At 44.4% G+C, this 19,177-nt stretch overlaps 2 protein-coding genes across 2 annotated transcripts; one reads left to right on the top strand and one right to left on the bottom strand.

Moving 5' to 3' along the window:
- The first annotated feature begins 207 nt into the window (after positions 1 to 207).
- On the top strand, positions 208 to 754 carry LOC105998199 (peptidyl-tRNA hydrolase 2, mitochondrial-like). Its single transcript, XM_013032849.1, has one exon. The coding sequence runs from the start codon at positions 212 to 214 to the stop codon at positions 668 to 670; it is 459 nt and encodes a 152-aa protein (XP_012888303.1). The 5' UTR covers positions 208 to 211; the 3' UTR covers positions 671 to 754.
- A 4,228-nt stretch (positions 755 to 4,982) lies between these two features.
- Positions 4,983 to 8,310, bottom strand: Pnrc1 (proline-rich nuclear receptor coactivator 1). Its single transcript, XM_013032871.1, has 2 exons — positions 7,409 to 8,310; positions 4,983 to 6,077 (listed from the first exon to the last, which is right to left on the bottom strand). The coding sequence occupies exons 1-2, from the start codon at positions 7,937 to 7,939 to the stop codon at positions 5,634 to 5,636; spliced, it is 975 nt and encodes a 324-aa protein (XP_012888325.1). The 5' UTR covers positions 7,940 to 8,310; the 3' UTR covers positions 4,983 to 5,633.
- Positions 8,311 to 19,177: the final 10,867 nt, after the last annotated feature.

The raw sequence follows: 19,177 nt of genomic DNA, 5'->3' as shown, positions 1-19,177 counted from the left end.
ATAATCTTAGGTGTTTGATTAAAACCACGAATAAGTCAAATTTTCTAAGATCAAAGATTTGGGAGATCAGCATAAAGTCTACTAATTACTACAAAAAAATAAAATTGATGCCTGGAAAATTTGTGGAATTTTCTGACCTTAAAATGAGTTTCCATCTGTTCGTAAGAAATATACCTGAACCGCGCAGTGCAAGTGAAGGGTACCTGTTTAGATGCTCTCCAAGTCCTTGGCTATGGAGTCTTTGGCTCATCCTGGTGCACTCAGCTTGCCTGCTGGAGTTGCTTGTGGCATATGCCTGGGATGGGGCCTCAGGATGTGCTTTGGGATGCCACCCACACGCCTGACAAGTGAGCCGGATGCAGAGACCAGAACTGAAGCAAGCATCATGGGAAAAGGAAAAGTTGCTGCCCAGTGCTCTCATGCTGCTGTTTCTGCCTACAAGCAAGTCCAAAGGAAAAACCCTCAAGTGCTCAAACAGTGGGAATACTGTGGCCAGCCCAGAGTGGTAGCCACAGCCCCTGATGAAGAAACCCTGATCAAATTGCTGACCCATGCAAAAATGCTGGGGCTGACTGTAAGTTTAATCCAAGATGCTGGACGTACTCAGACTGAACCAGGCTCTCAAACTGTCCTAGGAATTGGGCCAGGACCAGCAGACCTAATTGACTAAGTTACTGGTCACCTAAAACTTTACTTGATGGGTTTTTGAGTGATGGTAATCCTGTCACAGTGTTTGAAACCTGTCAAATTATAATAAAACTAGATTTCTTCCCCAACTTAAATATCCTCAAGATGAAAAAAAAAAAAAAAGAAATATACCTGAATCTGCCAGAAGGAATGTCAGCCCTCACAACCCTTTGCAAGCTCATTTCCTTTCTTTCCAGGATTGATGCTTAAAATCTCTATTCAAAATCTGCCCTAAAATGAGTGTGGTGCTAGATGCCTGTAATTCCAGCACTCAAGAGATAGTCAGTTTACCAACAGTAGATTGCTAGGAAATCTGAATGTTATATAGTCCTCACTTCATCCTTATTTTCACTACTTGCTATGGGGCAATCACTACCATGAATTTAGTGAGTAATCTAGCATTCTTCGTTTTTATGTGTTAATATAGATGTTTTTAAAAATGAGTAGTACAGGGCTGGGAAGGTGGCTCAGTGGTAGAGCACTTGCCTTGCATGCATGAGGCCCTGGGTTCGATTCCTCAGTACCACATAAGGAAAAAGAAAAAAGCTGGAAGTCTCAAGTGGTAGAGCTGAAGAGCTGAGGGACAGTGCCCAGGCCCAGAGTTCAAGCCCCACGACTGGACCAAAAAAAAAAAAAGAGTAATACAAGTAGTATCTATTACTTTTCAATTTGTTTTTCTTCTCGTTATATTTGGATTAGATACAAATCTAGTACATTATACTAGTCTCACTATTTTATACTATATAAATGTATTATCCATTTCCTTATAAATTGACATTATATCCATTTTTTCTCATGCAATAAATATCCTTTTTTATCTCCACATGCACATCCTAGTTTCTCTAGGATATTGCTCTCTTCTAAGATGAATTATTTACTCAAAGGCCTATTTCACATTCCAGAACCTTTCTACTTTAAGACTGTCCGACTATATATTTTATTCTTATGTTCATTCAGCAGGATTCCACAGGATTTCTGGTATTTCCTCAGCATTCACTATGATTTATAATAAAAACTCAAAAACTTGCTGTCAATTTTTTAACCAACACCTTCATTACTACAAGATATCTCAGTACAGGTAGGTTTGTAATGTGGTAACAGGAATCCTTGTCTACAGGAGGGAAGTAGTGCATTCTTGAATAAAGCAAATTACCTTTGTGCTAATTCACTTTTGCCTCAAGCTCCACTAATATGTGTAATACTGTTGGTGTATCATCCAGCAAGGTTAAATAATTAAAATTCACCTATCTGGGAAATGTAATGAAGTAGAAAAACTAATTTCTTGAGACAATGCCAGACACTTAAACACATTTAAAACGCTATGCTTCAGGTTTCTGAGCCTGAGAAATTGGAAGGCAACAACCAGAATTCTTTTAAGTATTGAAAAGATGCAAGGTGCAAGGAATTCAATTATTATTCTCCACTGATCCATTTGATTACTCCCATAAGCAGTACCTCAAACCATGGAAATTTAGTTCTTAGCATTCTTAGTTACCACTAAGGTATAGTCTCTATGAAGAGACTAATTTGCATGTAGATGAGGCTTTTATAGATGTAGAAACTTCAAGGAAGAGTCTTATTTTGCTGTCTTATTTTGCTTTTTTTTTAAAAAATGTTACTAATTTTTCTATGAATATCCTTGTACATGTTTCCTGATAAGCTTGGGTGTCAGGAGGGTCAATACTTATAAATGAGGGATGAGCTTGTTAAAAAAAAAAAAAAAAGGAGGGGAGATGGGAAGGTGGTAGAGTGCTTACATTGCATGCATAAGGCCCTGGGTTCAATTCCTCAGCACCACATAAGCAGAAAAGCTGGAAATGGCACTGTGGCTCAAGGGGTAGAGCACTAGCCTTGAGCTGAAGAGCTGAGGGACAGTGCCCAGGCCCAGAGTTCAGGCACCATGACTGACAAAAAAAAAAAAAGGATAGTTTAAATATCCAACCTGGGCAAGAACCTATCCAAAAACCACAACAAAAACTTGCTGTTTCTGTCCTTAGTCAAAACTGGCTCCCTCTTTTCTGTAATCAAATAATTTAATTATGTTCCTTCCTTAGCACTACTTGTGGGACAATCAGCAATAGAAACAAGACAGCTTTGAGCTTAGGACAGCCCAAACCTTTCATCATGCTTTTTGTTTTTTTTTAAACTTAAAAACATGAAAAAAAAAAAAAAACCATGGCTGAGAATTAAGGGTCCAGATACTCAAAGAACCTAGTCAATCACCACAGCCAACGTACCTCACTACAGTTCTCTACCTTCACCGGATGATTCTAGCTGTACCCTCCCTTCCTTTTCCAGGTTCATTCTGGGCCCTAGTGCTTAAGGGAATTAACATTGCCTGATCTTGGGTTAGTTCTTTTTCACTATTACCACGCATTTCAACAAAATACTGATTAAAAAACTAAAACAAGTATTGCGGTGGGCTTGATAGTCTTTGCCTGTAATCCCATTATTATAATCCTAGGCATTAGTGAATCCAAGGTCAGACTGGGTTATGTAGCTACACCCTGTCTCAAAATGAGAAGGTGGGCTAGGAAGGTGGCTCAGTGGTAGAGCGCTTGCCTTGCATGCCTGAGGCCTTGGGTTTGATTCCTCAGTACCACATAAGCAAAAAAGAAAAAAAGCCGGAAGTGGCGCTGTGGCTCAGGTGGTAAAGCGCTAGCCTTGAGCTTAAGAGCTGAGCGATAGTGCCCAGGCCCAGAGTTCAGGCCCCACAACCGGACCCAAAAAAAACAAGAAGGCACTATTGCTTTTAAGGTTAATTTGAAGTCATTTGAATTCAGTAGGCAAAAGTATTACTAACTTTTCTCAAGCCTAATGTGAAGGGATTCTTCAGTTGAAGTTCCAAATAAATCCAGTATTCCAATTTTATTTGGGATGGAAAGAGAAAGGTAGAGGAAATGAAAAGGGAAGGTAAATTTAAGACTCAGGTATGGTTTTTCTCATCTAAATCACCTTACAGAATCATGTACTCAATTCCTTCTTTTCTTGTATGGAAATACTACCCAATTATTCAGAAAAGTTTGTTATGAGCCAAACTTTAGCTTTGCATATGGAAACTGCCTGTTAAATTTTTTAGAATTTTCTTGGCAAGGGCTGGGAAGGTGGCTCAGTGGTAGAGCGCTTACCTTGCATGCCTGAGGCCCTGGGTTGATTCCTCAGCAACACATAAGCAAAAAGAAAAAAGCCAGAAGTGGCACTGTGGCTCAAGTGGTAGAGTGCTAGCCTTGAGCTGAAGAGCTGAGGGACAGCTCCCAGGCCCAGAGTTCAGGCCCCACGACCAGACCCCAAAAAAAGAATTTTCTTGGAAATACAAATGCGCGCGCGTGCGCGCGCACACACACACACACACACACACAACTATTGAGAAGCCTTTTCTCCCCAAGTTCATTTACTCCCAAACAAGCTTTAGAGTCACGTCCCAACATCTGGGGATATAGCTACCGAGATCTGAGGATTAAGGTTCAAAGCCAGCTAGGAGACAGAAAAGTTTGTAATACCAGATCTTCAATTAACTAGTAAAATGCCAATTTGTAGTTACGGCTTAAGTGGTAGAGCAAGATAGCTAAGGCAGAATGTTAGTGCTGAGTGCAAGCCCTTGGTACTGCCCTCCTCAAAACTAAATCCTCAAATATTACCTTTTTCAATTATACATTCCTTGGTTCAAGAGGTTAATGTCAATATAAGAAAACCAAGTATTTCAGTCACTGAAGGGTAGGCATGGTTGTCAAATGGTACTTAATAGGTCACATATAAAACTCTAGTTATACATTAACCAGGTTTACTTTTATCTATACCCAATTCCACTTATAAGATGGGGAATTCTTGTTCTCAGAGGTAGAATTATTACTGAACTTTCTAATTTTTTTTTTGTGGTCATGGGGCCTGAACTCTGGGCCTGAGTGCTATCCCTCAGCTCTTCAGCTCAAGGCTAGTGCTCTACCACTTGAGCCACAGCACCACTTCCAGCTTTTTCTGCTTAGTGGTGCTGAGGAATTGAATCCAGGGCCTCATGCATGCAAGGCAAGCACTCTATCACTGAGTCACTTTCCCAGCCCTGAATTTTCTAAATTTTGTAGGAAGAGAATACTAAAATCAGGTATAAAGTCAGTACAATGGAATGTTAAAAATCAGTCACACAAGAGCCAGTATAGTAATACAACCTTGTGATCTAAGCACCTGGGATGTTGAGACACATATGAGTTCTGAGGCCAGCCAGGACTACCCAATCACTCCAATCTCACAAAATCTCCAGATCAGACATTCACACATGAAAAACAGTCATACACAAAGAGTCAAGACGACTATTTTTTTTGGGGGGGGAGGCCAAATTATTATTTTATAATTTGATTACAACCAATTTTGTTGGCATTCAAATTAGAGACATTTTAAGTTTGTGAAACAATGGCTATATACCCAAACCAGAAATTACGTTTGGTAAAAATGGGAATAGTTTTCCAATAATTACAGATTAGATGGCAGAAATCAATTTAAAGAAACACAAACCTCATGTTCACAATGATTGTGCCACAAATTTCAACTTCAGTAGTGCATTAGTAAACTTCACATTTAGATTTTCACTTTTGAGATTTGACAGTTGTTTCTTGAAAAAGAAAAACAGTACCATGTGCAAATAAATCGGTCTTCCATGTGCCTTAGCACATAAAATTTCTCCACTGTATATATACAAAACACCTACCAGGTTGGCAGGGCAAAATACACTTTCATAACAAAACTATAATGTACCTCTCAAGTATGAACAATATACACATAATACATGGTATACAGTATTTACAAAATATAAAATATAATACAAGCTGTTTGTATGTAACTTTTTTTAAGCTCATCTTTTGCACTTGTGTGTTGCAACAAGGCAAATTTCCATTTCTGTACCCATTTTCCTTTAGAGTCCAGAAATCTGGGGAATACTGTTTTACATTACAAATCTAAGTTTGAACTTTCAGGAGCGTTTTTAAGTGCACTGCCATCAGCTCCCTATTGGGGTTGGCATTTTCAGCAGTGGTTCCCATCCAGTGACTAGGAGGCTTTGGAAGAACACTAGGAGAAGGTGGATCACTGAACCTTGCCCCAGCGTAGTTTTCCTTTTGGCTTCCTTCCGTTAGAAATGCTGATTTCTTCAAATTAGTACTTTTAATGTTCTCAGTATTTTTAAAAGGCTTTTTTTCCTGCTTCTGAATTCTATCAGGCATATCAGAATCCTGTCTAAAGTTATTTTCATTCCTTTTTGCAGAGGTCATCTTGGTTAGTGGCAAATTATGTCTGCTTTTCTGTCTGTTTATCTTTGGTTGTTCACACAAGTGTATACCATACACAAGCTGGCCGTGGGGAAGGGCAATTTTCTCTGATTTTCCCATCTTTGATTTAAAAACCTACAAAGATAAGGAACACAAACGTAAATACAGCTTCAAGATAAAAATCAGTTACAAACTTCACACATTTTGTTTCCTGTAGACTTATATTCACTGTTGTATTAATCACTGACTATCCCACTATGTAAGCCTCTTGTTTGGGGCTAAATCCGTTATCAGAAATAAACGTCAAACGAACAATCTAAATCTTCCTACAACTATAATAGTAAAGGGTAAATACGTATTCGCCCCTGAATTTGTTTCACTTACCTTGATGACCTTTTTCAAAGGAGTGGATCTGAGATCATGGGAAAAATAAGATCTCATTTCTGTCTGGAGAAACGAACTTTATTGACTAGGAAACCTTGTATCTACCCCAATCAGATTTCATCAAGTCATAAAACTTTAAAGCTTGAAGACTAAGACGGCTATTTAGGGAAACAAATACAGCAAATCTCACTGTTTTCCCCTAGGGTACAGCTCAACTAGGGGTCTCAACCCACTCTTCACAAATAGCTGTCAGTCAACTTTCACCGCAGCATCGATGATTGGAACCAAGTCACAAAGACGTTTGGTAAGTCTCATTTTAAGCCTTTACTCCGGTCTGCATTTTGGTCCTTTGCCTCCCAATCCCTTCACTGCCGACGGCCGGCCTAACACTCCATTTCACCAGGAACTTTCGAAAAAGAACCTAGGCAGCGGTAGTAACAGCACCCCCCTTGGGCCAAGCCCCGCCTGGGGGGCCGGGCAGCGGGAGATCCCGGCGCCCGGAACCGGGCGGGCCGGGCAGCGCGGCGGGAAGGCGGAACTCGGCGTCCGAGGAGGCCAACTTTGGAACTTGGGAGTCGTCCAAATAGGTTAGGCGGTGGCGGGCTGAGCCGGACGCCCGACGCGGGGCACGCCGACGAAACCAGGGGGCCGCTGGCGGCTGCACTTTCATCCCCTCACCGGGGCGTTAGAACCAATCCACAGGCTCTATGCCGAGGAAGCGAGGAGCGCCAGCGTCCGCGGCCACCCAGCCGCGCCTCCTTCATGAGCGCCCGAGCTCTCGGCACGTAGCGCGCTGACGTCAGCCCTCCCGCGGGCCCCGCCCTCCGCCACCGCCGCGCGCGCCCCGAACGCCGAAACCCCCTGGAACGCCGCCAGCCTTCTAAATCGGGGCTGTTGCTGGGGCCCAGGCGCCCACCCCATTGGCTGGCTCCCGGGAGCCAATCAACAGGGCCAGCGCAGGCCGCCCCCTTTCCCCACCCCCCCCAACCCAGCGGGCGTCACGGAAACTTCCCTCCCGAGTAAACAGCCGCCCCCCCCGCCCCCACCCCCGCCCCGCGGCCCCGGGTCCTCGCGGCCCTCACCTCTCTCCGGAACGGGGGTTGACCGGGCTCCGCCGGCTGCAGTAGCCCGGGGACGGGGCTCGATCCCTCCGTGCGGGTGGCGGCCGCCGGGGCCGAGGCAGCGGCCCGGCCCGAGCCCTCCTGCGCTGCGCTCGGGCCGCTGGCCGGGCTCCGGCCGCCCTCCAGGCTCGGCCGGTGCTGCTGGTACTGGTGGAAGCGGCTGGGCAGCTGCCCCGCCGGGGCGGTCCGCACCTTCTTCTTCCGTCGCTTCTTCGGCGCTGCCCGCGGGGTGCCTCCCGCCGGGGTCAGGTTGCAGTTGGGCAGCGCTGCGGGAGCGCGAGGCTGCGGGGTGAGGCAGGGGCCGTCTCCCCCCAGGAAGTGCGGGAGGAAGAGGGTTGGGGGCAGCGCCCGGGGGTCCGGGATCCGGGGCACAGACGGAGCCGTGGTCACCATCGGGAGGGCCCCGAAGTAACCGCGGGCGGAGAAGCCGAGCGGCGCCAGACGACTGCCCAGGACGAGCGGCTCCCGCTGCGGGACGGAGACGACGGTCATGGCGCTAGGAGGCAGGTGGCTCTGCGGGACGGGGAGGAGGGCGAGGGCGTGAAGCCGGGGGTCCCAGGGTGGCGGCGGCGGCTGCTGCTGGGAGAGCTACAGGAGAGCGCGGACCGGTGCTCGGGCAAAGGCGGCGCAGCAACAAATAGCTCAACCCGGGTTCCGAGTGTTGTTATCAGAAGCGCCGCCCTGGGCCCGCCCGCCGCCCTGTGGGAGCCCAATCTGCACGCGGGCGGGCCCGGCCACGCCTCCGAGGCTCCGCCTCCAGCGCTCGGGGACCAGACTCCTCCACTAGCCACCCGCTGCAGCCCGGCACAAAGAGCGCGCACTGCGCAGGCGCCGCCAACGGGCCCTTTCGAGAAGAGTCAGCCCCGCGAACAATGAAGTTGGGCTTTGGTCGCAACCTCCCGCCCCCGCGGCGCTCCCGCCCGGCCCCACCCCCCTCCTGACCCCCCAGCTCCGGGCTCGGGACCCGCAGCCGGGGCTGGCCGGGCGTCACGGGCGCCGGGGGGATTCGGAAGCCTGTAGGCCAGCTTGATGGTTCTCAGCTACTGACCTTGGGGAAGTATCTTTTTTTAACCCCAGCAACAAAATTATGATTTTTTTTAAATAAAAAGATTTCAAAGATCACTAGAAGGATTTCTGTCCTAGCCATGGGGATCAGTCTACATTTAAGCCGTATGTTTAATGAACTGTGGTTCTTGGGTTTTGTTTTTTAATCATCGCTGCTTCTTAACCCTGGGGTTTATAGAATCTGGCTTCCCAGGGTACAGAAAGTTCACGAATCTGTAATGCGGCTGTTAGAAAGGCCCCAGAAGGGTTAAAAGACTTTGGGATGGCCAAATTACCCGGTTCTGGAGGCAGCGGCAGCAGCAGCAGCAGCAGCAAAAGCAAACGAACAGACACTCCAGGGAGAAGATGAAACAGCTTGCAACACGCAGTTGTATTTTGTTTTTTTGTTTTGTTGTTGTTTAATGGTGGGTTAATGAAAAGCCAGGCTCACAACCACACACAAACATTGTAGCTATCAGTTATACTCTAAGGAGTGTTTTGTTTTAACATAATATCATTTGAAAAAACAAACCTGACGAGTAAGTGTTGTATTTTATCCTCATATTACAGAAGAGCAAATCAAGCCTCACCGAGGCCACAAAGAACACTGGAATTTGAACTCCAGTCCAGAGCTTGCTAGACCAAAGTTTTATCAGCACTGACAATAGAGGCGTCTCTAAAAGTGAAGTTTTGTTGTTTTTGCCAGTCTTGAGGCTTCAACTGTGATCCTGGATTCTCTCCTTGCGCTTCTTTTTGCTAAAGGCTATTCTACAACTTGAGTGACAACTAATACTTGGCTTTTTCTTCCTTTTTTTGGGGGGGAGGGTTCGGTAGTGGGGCCTGAACTCTGGGCCTGGGCGCTGTCCCTCAGCTCTTCAGCTCAAAGCTAGCACTCTACCACTTGAGCCACAGCGCCATTTTGGGCTGTTTTTTCTTTTTGCTTATGTGGTGCTGAGGAATCGAACCCAGGGCCTCATGCATGCAAGGCAAGTGCTCTACCACTGAGGCTACCTTTCCAGCCCCCTACTTGGCTTTTTCTAATTGGTTTATTGGAGATCAGAGTCTCAAGAACTAGTCTGGAATAAGGCTGGGTGGTAATGTGCTTGCCTAGCATGCATGAAATCCTAGGTTCGATTCCTTAGTACCACATAAACAGAAAAGGGAGGAAGTGGCACTGTGGCTCAAGTGGTAGAGTGCTAGCCTTGAGCAAAAGAAGCTCAGGGACAGTGCCCAGTCCCTGAGTTAAAACCCCAGGACAGTGCTCCCCCCAACCCCCCAAAAAAAGTCTCAAGAACTTTCCAGCCAGGTATCTGCGGCTTGATCAAGCCTGTAATCCTAGTTACTTGGAGGCTGAGAGCTGAAGATCACAGTTCAAAGCCAGCTGGGCAGTAAAGTCCATTGAGACTCTTATCTCTAATAAACTACTCAGAAAAAGCCAGAAGTGTGGCATTGTGGCTCAAGTGGTAGAGTGCTAGGCTTGAGCACAAAGAGGCCTCTGTGACAGAGCTCAGGCCCTGGTTCAAGCCCCAGGACCAGAGGAAAAAAGAAACAACTTTTCTTCCTGTACTGGGTTCAAATGGTGATCCTCAGATCTCAGCCTTCTGAATAGCTAGGATTATGGGCATTAGTTGAAGGAGGATCCCACACACCATCCCAGGGGACCACGCAGAGGCAGGCAGGCACAGGAGAAAGATTATTAGAGGAGATAGGTTTATTAGAGGAGGCAGATTTCCCCCAAGAGGGACAGCACATGGCCTCCATCCCCATCCAGGTAGCAAGAGGGTCTGAGGGATTGGAAGTGAGGTAGGTGGGAGTTCAGGTGGGTCTGGGGAGAGAGGGAGGGGCCGGCTGTATGGAGGGGAACTCCTGGAATGGGAGGGGGCACCGGTCTGGGTGGAGCTGAGGACCAAAGGTGAGATTAATAGAAACATTAGTCACCGGTGACTAGAAAGGCCACAATCTTACTCTCAGTAGCCTCACATCCCCCAACCCCAAGTTTTCAGCTGTGTAGTGGTAACCAGTAAATACTAAAACTTTTGTGCTTGATAGCAAAGTTGTACACATTGAATATTCACAATAACGCCTCTTAATGACTACATAAACTTTTTAATACATTGTATTACGATGATTATTGGATTTTATAGTTTTTGATAGATTTTACTCATTTTTAAGTTGTGACTATACATAGTACTCATGTTCATTGAATGAATGGGAATCATAGTTGCAGAGTAGAAAAAGAATCTTACAAAACCTTTCAAATAGGTAGGTCTGTAAATTGACATTAGACTTGGAACCTGTAAGGAGAATGTGGAACTTCTGAAGGAACAAAAGTTATTCTGTTTTTGTAAGATTCTCTACTTCAAGCACTCTCCTATATGTGGGTTTCATTTTCTTTTATTTTATGCTAGTCCTGTGGATTAAATTCAGGGCCTGAGCACCATCCCTGAGCTTCTTTTGCTCAAGGCTAGCACTCTACCACTTGAGCTACAGTGCCACTTCCAACTTTTTCTGTGTATGTGGTACTGAGGAATTGAACCCAGGGCTTCATGCATACTAGACAAGCACTCTACCACTAAGCTGTATTCCCAGCCCTATTTTTTTTTTTAATTGTGGATTCTAGGGCTTGAACAAAGGGCCTAGGCACTCTACCTGAGTTGTTTTTTGTTTTTTTTTATCGGTCATGGGGCTTGAACTCTGGGCTTGGGCGCTGTCCCTGAACTCTTCAGCTCAAGGCGAGTGCTCTACCGCTTGAGCCACAGCACCACTTCCGGTTTTTGAGGTTTATTGGAGATAAGAGTCTCATGGATGTTCCTGCCTGGGTTAGCATTGAACCGAGATCCTCAGATCTCAGCCTCCTGAGTAGCTAGGATTACAGGTGTGAGCCACCGGCGCCCGGCTAGTTCTATGTTTTTATCCAAGTTTTACTTGACCTATCTAATAGAAACTAGTTTCTTATCATTTTTTTGTTTGGATTGGTCGTGGGGCTTGAACTCTGGGCCTGGGCACTGTCCCTCAGCATTTCAGCTCAAGGTAAGTGCTCTGGGCTGGGAAGGTGGCTCAGTGGTAAAGCGCTTGCCTTGCATGCATGAGGCCCTGGGTTCGATTCCTCAGCACCACATAAGCAAAAAGAAAAAAGCCGGAAATGGCGCTGTGGCTCAAGTGGTAGAGTGCTAGACTTGAGCTGAATAGCTGAGGGACAGACCCCAGGCCCAGAGTTCAAGCCCCCACAACTGACAAAAAAAAAGAGTCTCATGGACTTCCTGCCTGGGTTGGCTTTGAACCACAGTCCTCAGATCTTAGCCTCCTGAGTAGCTAGAATTACAGGCTTGAGTCACCAGCACCCATCCTCATTGAAAGCTTTTCTATTATAGGGATAAAGTATAAAAGGGATAAACTATAAGATAGTGATAGAGACTGGCAAGGTGGCTCAGTGGTAGAGCGCTTGCCTTGCAAGCATGAGGCCCTGGGTTCAATTCCTCAGCACCACAAAAGCAGAAAAAGCCAGAAGTGGCGCTGTGGCTCAAGTGGTAGAGCACTAGCCTTGAGCTGAAGAGGGACAGTGCCCAGGCCCAGAGTTCAGGCCCCATGACTGACAAAAAAAAAAAAAGAAAGTAAATAGGGATAGAGTTTACACAGTGAGCTATGTTTTTTGGTTGCATTTGGCAAATCATTATCTTAAACACACACCACTGAATTCTGCTTCTACTTGGTCATTGAGTGTCTCCAGCTAATTAAATGTGAAATCTTCTTTCTACCTAGTGTTTATTAGTGACAAATGCTGTGGGACTTCCTCCCCTCCCCCCCCCCCCCCCCCCGCCCCCTTGTCTCATAAGTATCCCAGGCTGGCCTAGACTGAGATCCTCCTGCCTCAACCTCCAAAGTGCTACCATGTCTAGCTGTCTTTGTGTTCTTGATGGTTAGTTTTTCCCTCAGGCTTTCCTGGCTAATTCTCAAGACTCTGTAGTAATCTCTCCTTACTTTTGTAATTACAGAAAAGGCATTTATGTGCTTTATAAACAAATATGCTTTAGATTTTAAAAGCCATACATATAACTGTTCAACTTAAAATTAATATCTATTTTGACACAATCCTATAATCAAACAACCTACTAATAGGGTTTTCTTTTGGAGAATCATTATGGACTTTAGGAAATTTGTAGTTTTAGGGGCTGGGAAGGTGGCTCAGTGGTAGAGTACTTGCCTGGCATGCATGAGGCCCTCGATTCCTCAGTACCACATACACAGAAAAAGCCAGAAGTGGTGCTTGGCTCAGGTGGTAACGCGCTAGCCTTGAGCAAAAAGAAGCTCAGGACAGTCCCCAGGCCCTGAGTTCAAGCCCCAGGACTGGCAAAAAAAAAAGAAAAGAAAAAGAAATTTGTAGTTTTAATTATCTACACTCAATCTTTTTGTGCTCAAACCTCTAGAGCTGAGCCAGTGAAAATGCTTTTGGAGCCAGGCACAGGTGACTCACGCCTGTAATCCTAGCTACTCAGGAGGCTGAGATCTGAGGATCATGGTTTGAAGCCACTGGGCAGGAAAAACCCTGAGACTCTTAAGTCCAATTAAACAGAAAAAGCTGGAAGTGGCACTGTGGCTCAAGTGGTACAATGCTAGTTTTGAGCGAAAGGAGTTCAGAGACAGCATCCAGGCCTAGAGTTCAAGCCCCAGTTCTGGCAAAAAAAAAAAAAAAAAAAAAACATTTAAAGATAGCTCCATTCTCTCTAGCACCTCTCTCAAATACTTTTTAAAACATTCTTGATTTCTATGATACCAAAAGACAAAATTGCAACATCATAAAGATCATAATTGGTTTTATTTTCAATGACAACATCAGTCTATTCTCTAAAATAGTTAAATATTCCCATGTACTGTGCAAAGGAGACTGGTTCTACAGGTAGAAAATAAAGAAGTTGGGCACCAGAGACTCTGTAATCCTACTTACTCAGGAGGATGAGATCTGAGGATCTCTGATGCATGACATATCTGAGAGGTAAAAACAAATACCCCAGAAGTAGAAATGTGGCTCAAACGGTAGTATAATAGCCTTGAGCAAAATAGTTAAGGAGATAGTAAGCTAAGGAGATCTTGAGTTCAAGCCTCTGTGTACACACACACACACACACACAGACACACACACACACACACACACACACACACACGGATTAAATCTCTAGCACCACAAAAAGAAGGGAGTTCAGAACCAGTCAGCCTAGGCTACATAAGAAAATTCAGGGCTTTCCAGGATTAGATAGGGAGACCTTGTTTCAAAGATTAAAAAGTCTGAAGAAAACAAAACAAAAAGTGAATCATTTCACAGTTTCATTTTTTACAAGGTGATCACAGAGAGACCAATTGAGAACTAGTTAACTAGATTACTTCCCCTATCTCCCATCTCTGCCCCAGCTTACCCCAAAGATAATAGCGGGAGGAACTTTGTCAGCATGTAGATTGAAACTACCCCCATTTGGGTAATTGGCTATTATCTCTGCTGTTTTCCCAGAACAGATAACAACTCACTGTTATTAATGTGATTTTGATTTTTAGACTAGTTTGTTGGGGCCCAGAACAGGCACCCTAAGGGAAGGAAGGGATGAAGCAAGGAAGGCAGGAAGAAAAAAAGATAGAAGGATGTGGGCACTCATTACAATAATAAGGTGGTTTTATCTTAAATTTGAAGGGTTTTAAAATTGTCTGCAGAAGCAATGGGGGATAAAGACAATATATTTCTTGTTATGCCACAAGTACAGACTAAAGGGTATTTTCACTGCTGGACCTTCTTTTCCTTTTTACAAAATTGGGAGACATTTTTTAATACATTATTTACGTTTCAATTCTACAATGAAGTCATTTAAAATATTTCTTTTTTTCCATTTCTTTTGCCAGTCCTGGGGCTTGAACTCGGGGCATGGGCAGTATCCTTGAGCTTCTTTTGCTCAAGGCTAGCACTCCTTGAGCCACATTGCCACTTCCTGCTTGTTCTGTGTTTGTGGTACTGAGGAATCAAACCCTAGGCTTCTTGCATTTGAGGCGAGCATTCTACCCTTAAGCCACATTCCCAGCCCTCCTTCCATTTTGAAAATGATTAGTTTTCAGTCAAATGTAGTGTTACAAACCTGTAATCCCAACACTGATGCTGAGGTAGGAGGACTGATATAGTTCAAGGCCAGCTTAGACTACACAGTGAAATCATGTCTCAAAAAAAAAAAAAAGGCATTTTTCCCAAAATAATTCAAAAAAATATAAATCCCTTACCCATACTGTGCTTGTGCCTTTATATATGATCCTGAAGCATCTCATCAGTTATTTTAATCACTCCATGGAGCATGCATCTATTATCTATCAATCAATGTATCCATTTACCTACCTATCTACCTGCAGTCCTAGAGATCAAACCTAGTACCTAGCACATCTAGGTAAATGCTACATCCCACTCCAACTATGAGCTTTTCTTTGTCCTTCTACAGCTTTCTTCCTTTTTTTTTTATTTTTATTTTTATTTTTTGCCAGTCCTGGGGCTTGAACTCAGGGCCTGGGCACTGTCCCAAAGCTAGCACTCTACCACTTGAGCCACAGTGCTACTTCTGGCTTTTTCTGCTTATATGATACTGAGGAATTGAACCCAGGGCTTCATGCATGCAAGGAAAGCATTCTACCACTAAATCACATTCCCAGCCCTTCCTTTTTATCTTTTCCTTCTGTCATTATTATCCTTAGTTCACTTCCCTTCCTTAAATATTCATAGTATGGAATGGAAGTGATTCTTGCTGTAGAGTGTTTTGTAATATAAGCTCCTTATAATGCTGAATGTGGCCAAGCCCATCGCTCTAGATCACGTCAGTAAACTAAGTGCTGTGCCTAGTTTTAAAGGGCTTCTGCAACATGTAGAAGCCTGTACTGCAAAACAAACAAATGCCAATTTGTGTGTGTGCTCTGTAAGATAATTGGCACATTTTTCTTAATAAGTGTTCAGTGTTTTCTTTTATACAGATTTTTCAAATAGAGAAGGTCAGAAGTCCAGAAGAGAATTACTTGGGATAAACAGTTTGTAATTTATAAAAATTTGAGCAAAATTAGGTCAGGGAGAGAGGGAGAGAGAGAGAGAGAGCCAGTTGTGTTAGTTCATGCCTCTGATCCCAACACTCCAAAGTGACTGAGGGAAGAGGATCACAATTTCAAGGCTAGTGTGGTCTGTACCAGGCCATCTTGGGAATAATGAGACCATTAAAAAAAAATCAACAGCAATACTAATAATGACAGAGATAATTGTTTACTTGGTTTAGGGTTTGTTTTGTTTTGCTTTTACCATCCCAGGGCTTGAACTCAGAGCCTGGGCACTGTCCCTGAGCTTATTTATTTATTTTTGTTTGTTTTTCTCAAGGCTTGAACTCTACCAATTGAGCCACAGCGCCACTTCTGGCTTTTTCTGTTTATGTGGTACTGGGGAATCAAACCCAGGGCTTCATGATTGCTAGGCAAGCACTCTACCACTAAGCCACATTCCAAGCTTTCTCTCTCTTTTTAATTGCAAGAATTCACTCTGCTGGGTATAGTATTTGTAGTCCCAGCTACTTGGGAGGCTAAGCCAGAGGAATGTCAAGTTAGAGGTCAGTCTGGACAACTTAGTGAGAATGCGTCTCAAAAAAATAATTTAAAAAAATGAAAAGAGGTGAGGATATAGATCTGTGTCAGGATATTTATGTACATATGCAGGGAACTGGGTTCTCAGACTACCTAAAATAGTGGGGTATTTACTTTAAAGAGTAAGTGCATGGTCTGGGAAGGTGGATCAGTGGTAGAACGCTTGCCTTACATGCATGAGGCCTTGGGTTCGATTCCTCAGTACCACATAAGCAGAAAAAGCTGGAAGTGGCGCTGTGGCTCAAGTGGTAGAGCGCTAACTTTGAGCTGAAGAGCTGAGGGACAGAGCCCAAGCCCAGAGTTCAGGCCCCATGACCAACCAAAAAAAAAAAAAAAAAGAAAGCACATAGAGAGAAGATAGTCAACCTTTAGCAGACTTGTTCTTTTCCCAATGGTGGGAAAAACAAGAAAAGCAATGTTACATGTGAAAGACCTGAATGAACTTTGGAAACTCAAAAGTTGTTCTGAGCACTTACTGGTGGCTCACGCCTGTAATCCCAGCTATTCAGGAGGCTGAGATCTGAGGATCTTGGTTTGAAGCCAGCCCAGGAAAGAAAAGTCTTCAAGAGACTCCAATTAATCATTAAAAAACCAGAAGTGGAGCTGTGGCTTAAAGCGGTAGAACACTAGCCTTGAGTAGAAGTAGTCAGGGACAGCACCCAGGCCCTGAGTTCAAGCCCCATGACCACCACCACCAGCAGGAACAACAACAAAAATGTCCAGCCTACTTACTAGCTTATCATTTCTTAGTATTTATTTGTCGATCCTTATGCTAATGCTCTGGCATTTCCAATATTTCATCATTCCTGTTTATTCTTCTACTGTCATTACTAACTAACTAATCCTTATTTAAAGTTCAGATTCCAGGGAGAAGTGAACTGACTTATTCCGTTTTCTAATTAACTGGTCATAGTCTTTCTGGTTCAAAGATGTTTATGTCAGCTATGGCTGGCTTCCAGCCAGAGGGTGTGCCAAGAAAGTGACACACCTTTTCAGGGATTGAAGACCTGATAAGCATTGAGAAAACTGACCATCCTAATTGCTATGGTTTGAATGTTTTGTTTTGTGTTGGGTTTTCTGTTGTTTTGTCGGTTGTGGGGCCTGAACTCTGGGCCTGGGCGCTGTCCCTCAGCTCTTCAGCTCAAGGTTAGCACTCTGCCACTTGAGTCACAGTGCCACTTCCAGCCTTTTCTGCTTATGTGGTGCTGAGGAATCAAACCCAGGGCCTCATGCATGCAAGACAAGCACTCTACCACTGAGCTACCTTCCCAGCCCTGGTTTGAGTGTTTTTTGTTTTGTTTTGTTTTTGTTGGTCATGGGGCTTGAACTCTGGGCCTGGGCGCTGTCCCTGAACTCTTCAGCTCAAGGCTAGTGCTCTACCTCTTGAGCCACAGTGCCACTTCCAGTTTTCTAGTGGTTTATTGGAGATCAGAGTCTTATGGACTTTTCTGCCTGGGCTGGCTTTGAACCGTGATCCTCAGATCTCAGCCTATTGAGTAGTTAGGATTACAGGCGTGAACCAGGGATCCAGGGTTGAATTTTTTAACTCCTCAATAGTCTTGTGCTGAAATCCTAATCCCCTAGGCAATGATGTTAGGAGATTCTGAGAGGTGATTAGTTCTTCAGAGAGCCCTTATGAACAAGCTAGTGCCCTTCACTAGAGAACCAAAGATGACCCTTCGGTCTTTCAATATGAGAGGATATAGTAAGGACTCAGTAGTAGACTGGGTGATGTATCTTAAATGGTAGAGCATTTGCTCCCAAGTAAGGGAGAGGTCCTGATTCAATTCTTAGTACTGCCTAGGGGGGTGGGGTAGGCATAGGAGCCAACAATTCTGAAAAGTATCTTTACTGAAACCACCTATGCTAACATCCTGATTTTGGACTTTTCAGCCTACAGCACTGTGAGAAACAAATTTCTGCTATTTAAAACCAACATGGGCTGGGAATGTGGCTTAGTGGTAGAGTGCTTGCCTAGCATGCATGAAGCCCTGGGTTTAATTCCTCAGTATCACATAAACAAAAAAAGGCCAGAAGTGGTGCTCTGGCTCAAGTGGTAGGGTACTAGCTTTGACAGTGCCCAGGCCCAGAGTTCAAGCCCCATCACCAATAAAAACAAAAAAAAACACCCCGCTAGATATAAAATACAACTGGACAAGATAACTTATACAGGGCTGTATACATTTACATACCCCAATAAAACTGGCTAAAGGAGGATACACTAGAGGATGAACCCAAAGGTGTAATTCCTCTGAACATCTAAAGTTCTATTTATCAAATGAATTGCAGGAAATGGAAACATGTCCTTTTTTGTTGTTGTTTTTGGGGAAGAGCAAAAGGGAGGACAAATGAATGGAGGGAGAAAGGGTGAATAAATGCTGTCATTGTATACAATATATACTTTGTAAAAAATGAACTGTGAGATTTATAGGTAGGAACAAGAGGGAGAAAATAGGGCAAAGCCAAAGAAGGGGTGACATTGCCCAAGAAACATTGTACTCTTTATGTGACTTATAGAATCATAGCCCCTTTGTACAACTCCTTAATAATAATAAAAAATAAAACTAGGTAGGTGCTCATGTTACAACTATAATCCTAACTACTCAGGAGACTAAGATCTGAGGACCACCGTTTAAAAACAGCTCAGGCAGGAAATTCTATGAGGCTCTTATCTCCAATAAATTAAAGTTGAGCTGTGGCTCAAGTTGCAGAGTGCTAGCTTTGAGCAAAAGAAGCTCAGGGACTGCACCTGAGCCCTGAGTTCAAGCCCTAGGACTGGCACGCATGCGCGCGCTCACACACATACACACACACACAGACTTAATTTAAAAAATAACAACAGGGCTGGGAACATGGCTTAGTAGTAGAGTGCTTGCTTACCATGCATGAAGCCCTGGGTTCAATTCCTCAGTTCAAAGCCCTCAGTTCAATTCCACAGAAAAGGCTGGAAATGGCATTGGGCTCAAGTGGTAGAGTGCTAGCCTTGAGCAAAAGAAGCTCAGGGACAGTGCCCAGGACTTGAGTTCAAGCCCCAGGACTGGAAAAAAA

This window comes from Dipodomys ordii, unplaced genomic scaffold (assembly GCF_000151885.1).
Source record: "Dipodomys ordii isolate 6190 unplaced genomic scaffold, Dord_2.0 Scaffold158, whole genome shotgun sequence".
Classification (NCBI taxonomy): Eukaryota; Metazoa; Chordata; class Mammalia; order Rodentia; family Heteromyidae; genus Dipodomys; species Dipodomys ordii.
The sequence above is the reverse complement of the archived record's forward strand: the minus strand, read 5'-3'. Positions and strand labels throughout refer to the sequence as shown.

Coding starts and splice junctions, on each gene's coding strand:
- LOC105998199 (XM_013032849.1), top strand. CDS start 212: ATGCTCTCCAAGTCCTTGGCTATGGAGTCTTTGGCTCATCCTGGTGCA.
- Pnrc1 (XM_013032871.1), bottom strand. CDS start 7,939: ATGACCGTCGTCTCCGTCCCGCAGCGGGAGCCGCTCGTCCTGGGCAGT. Junction 6,078..7,408: donor AACCCCCGTTCCGGAGAGAG/GTGAGGGCCGCG, acceptor TTATCTTTGTAG/GTTTTTAAATCAAAGATGGG.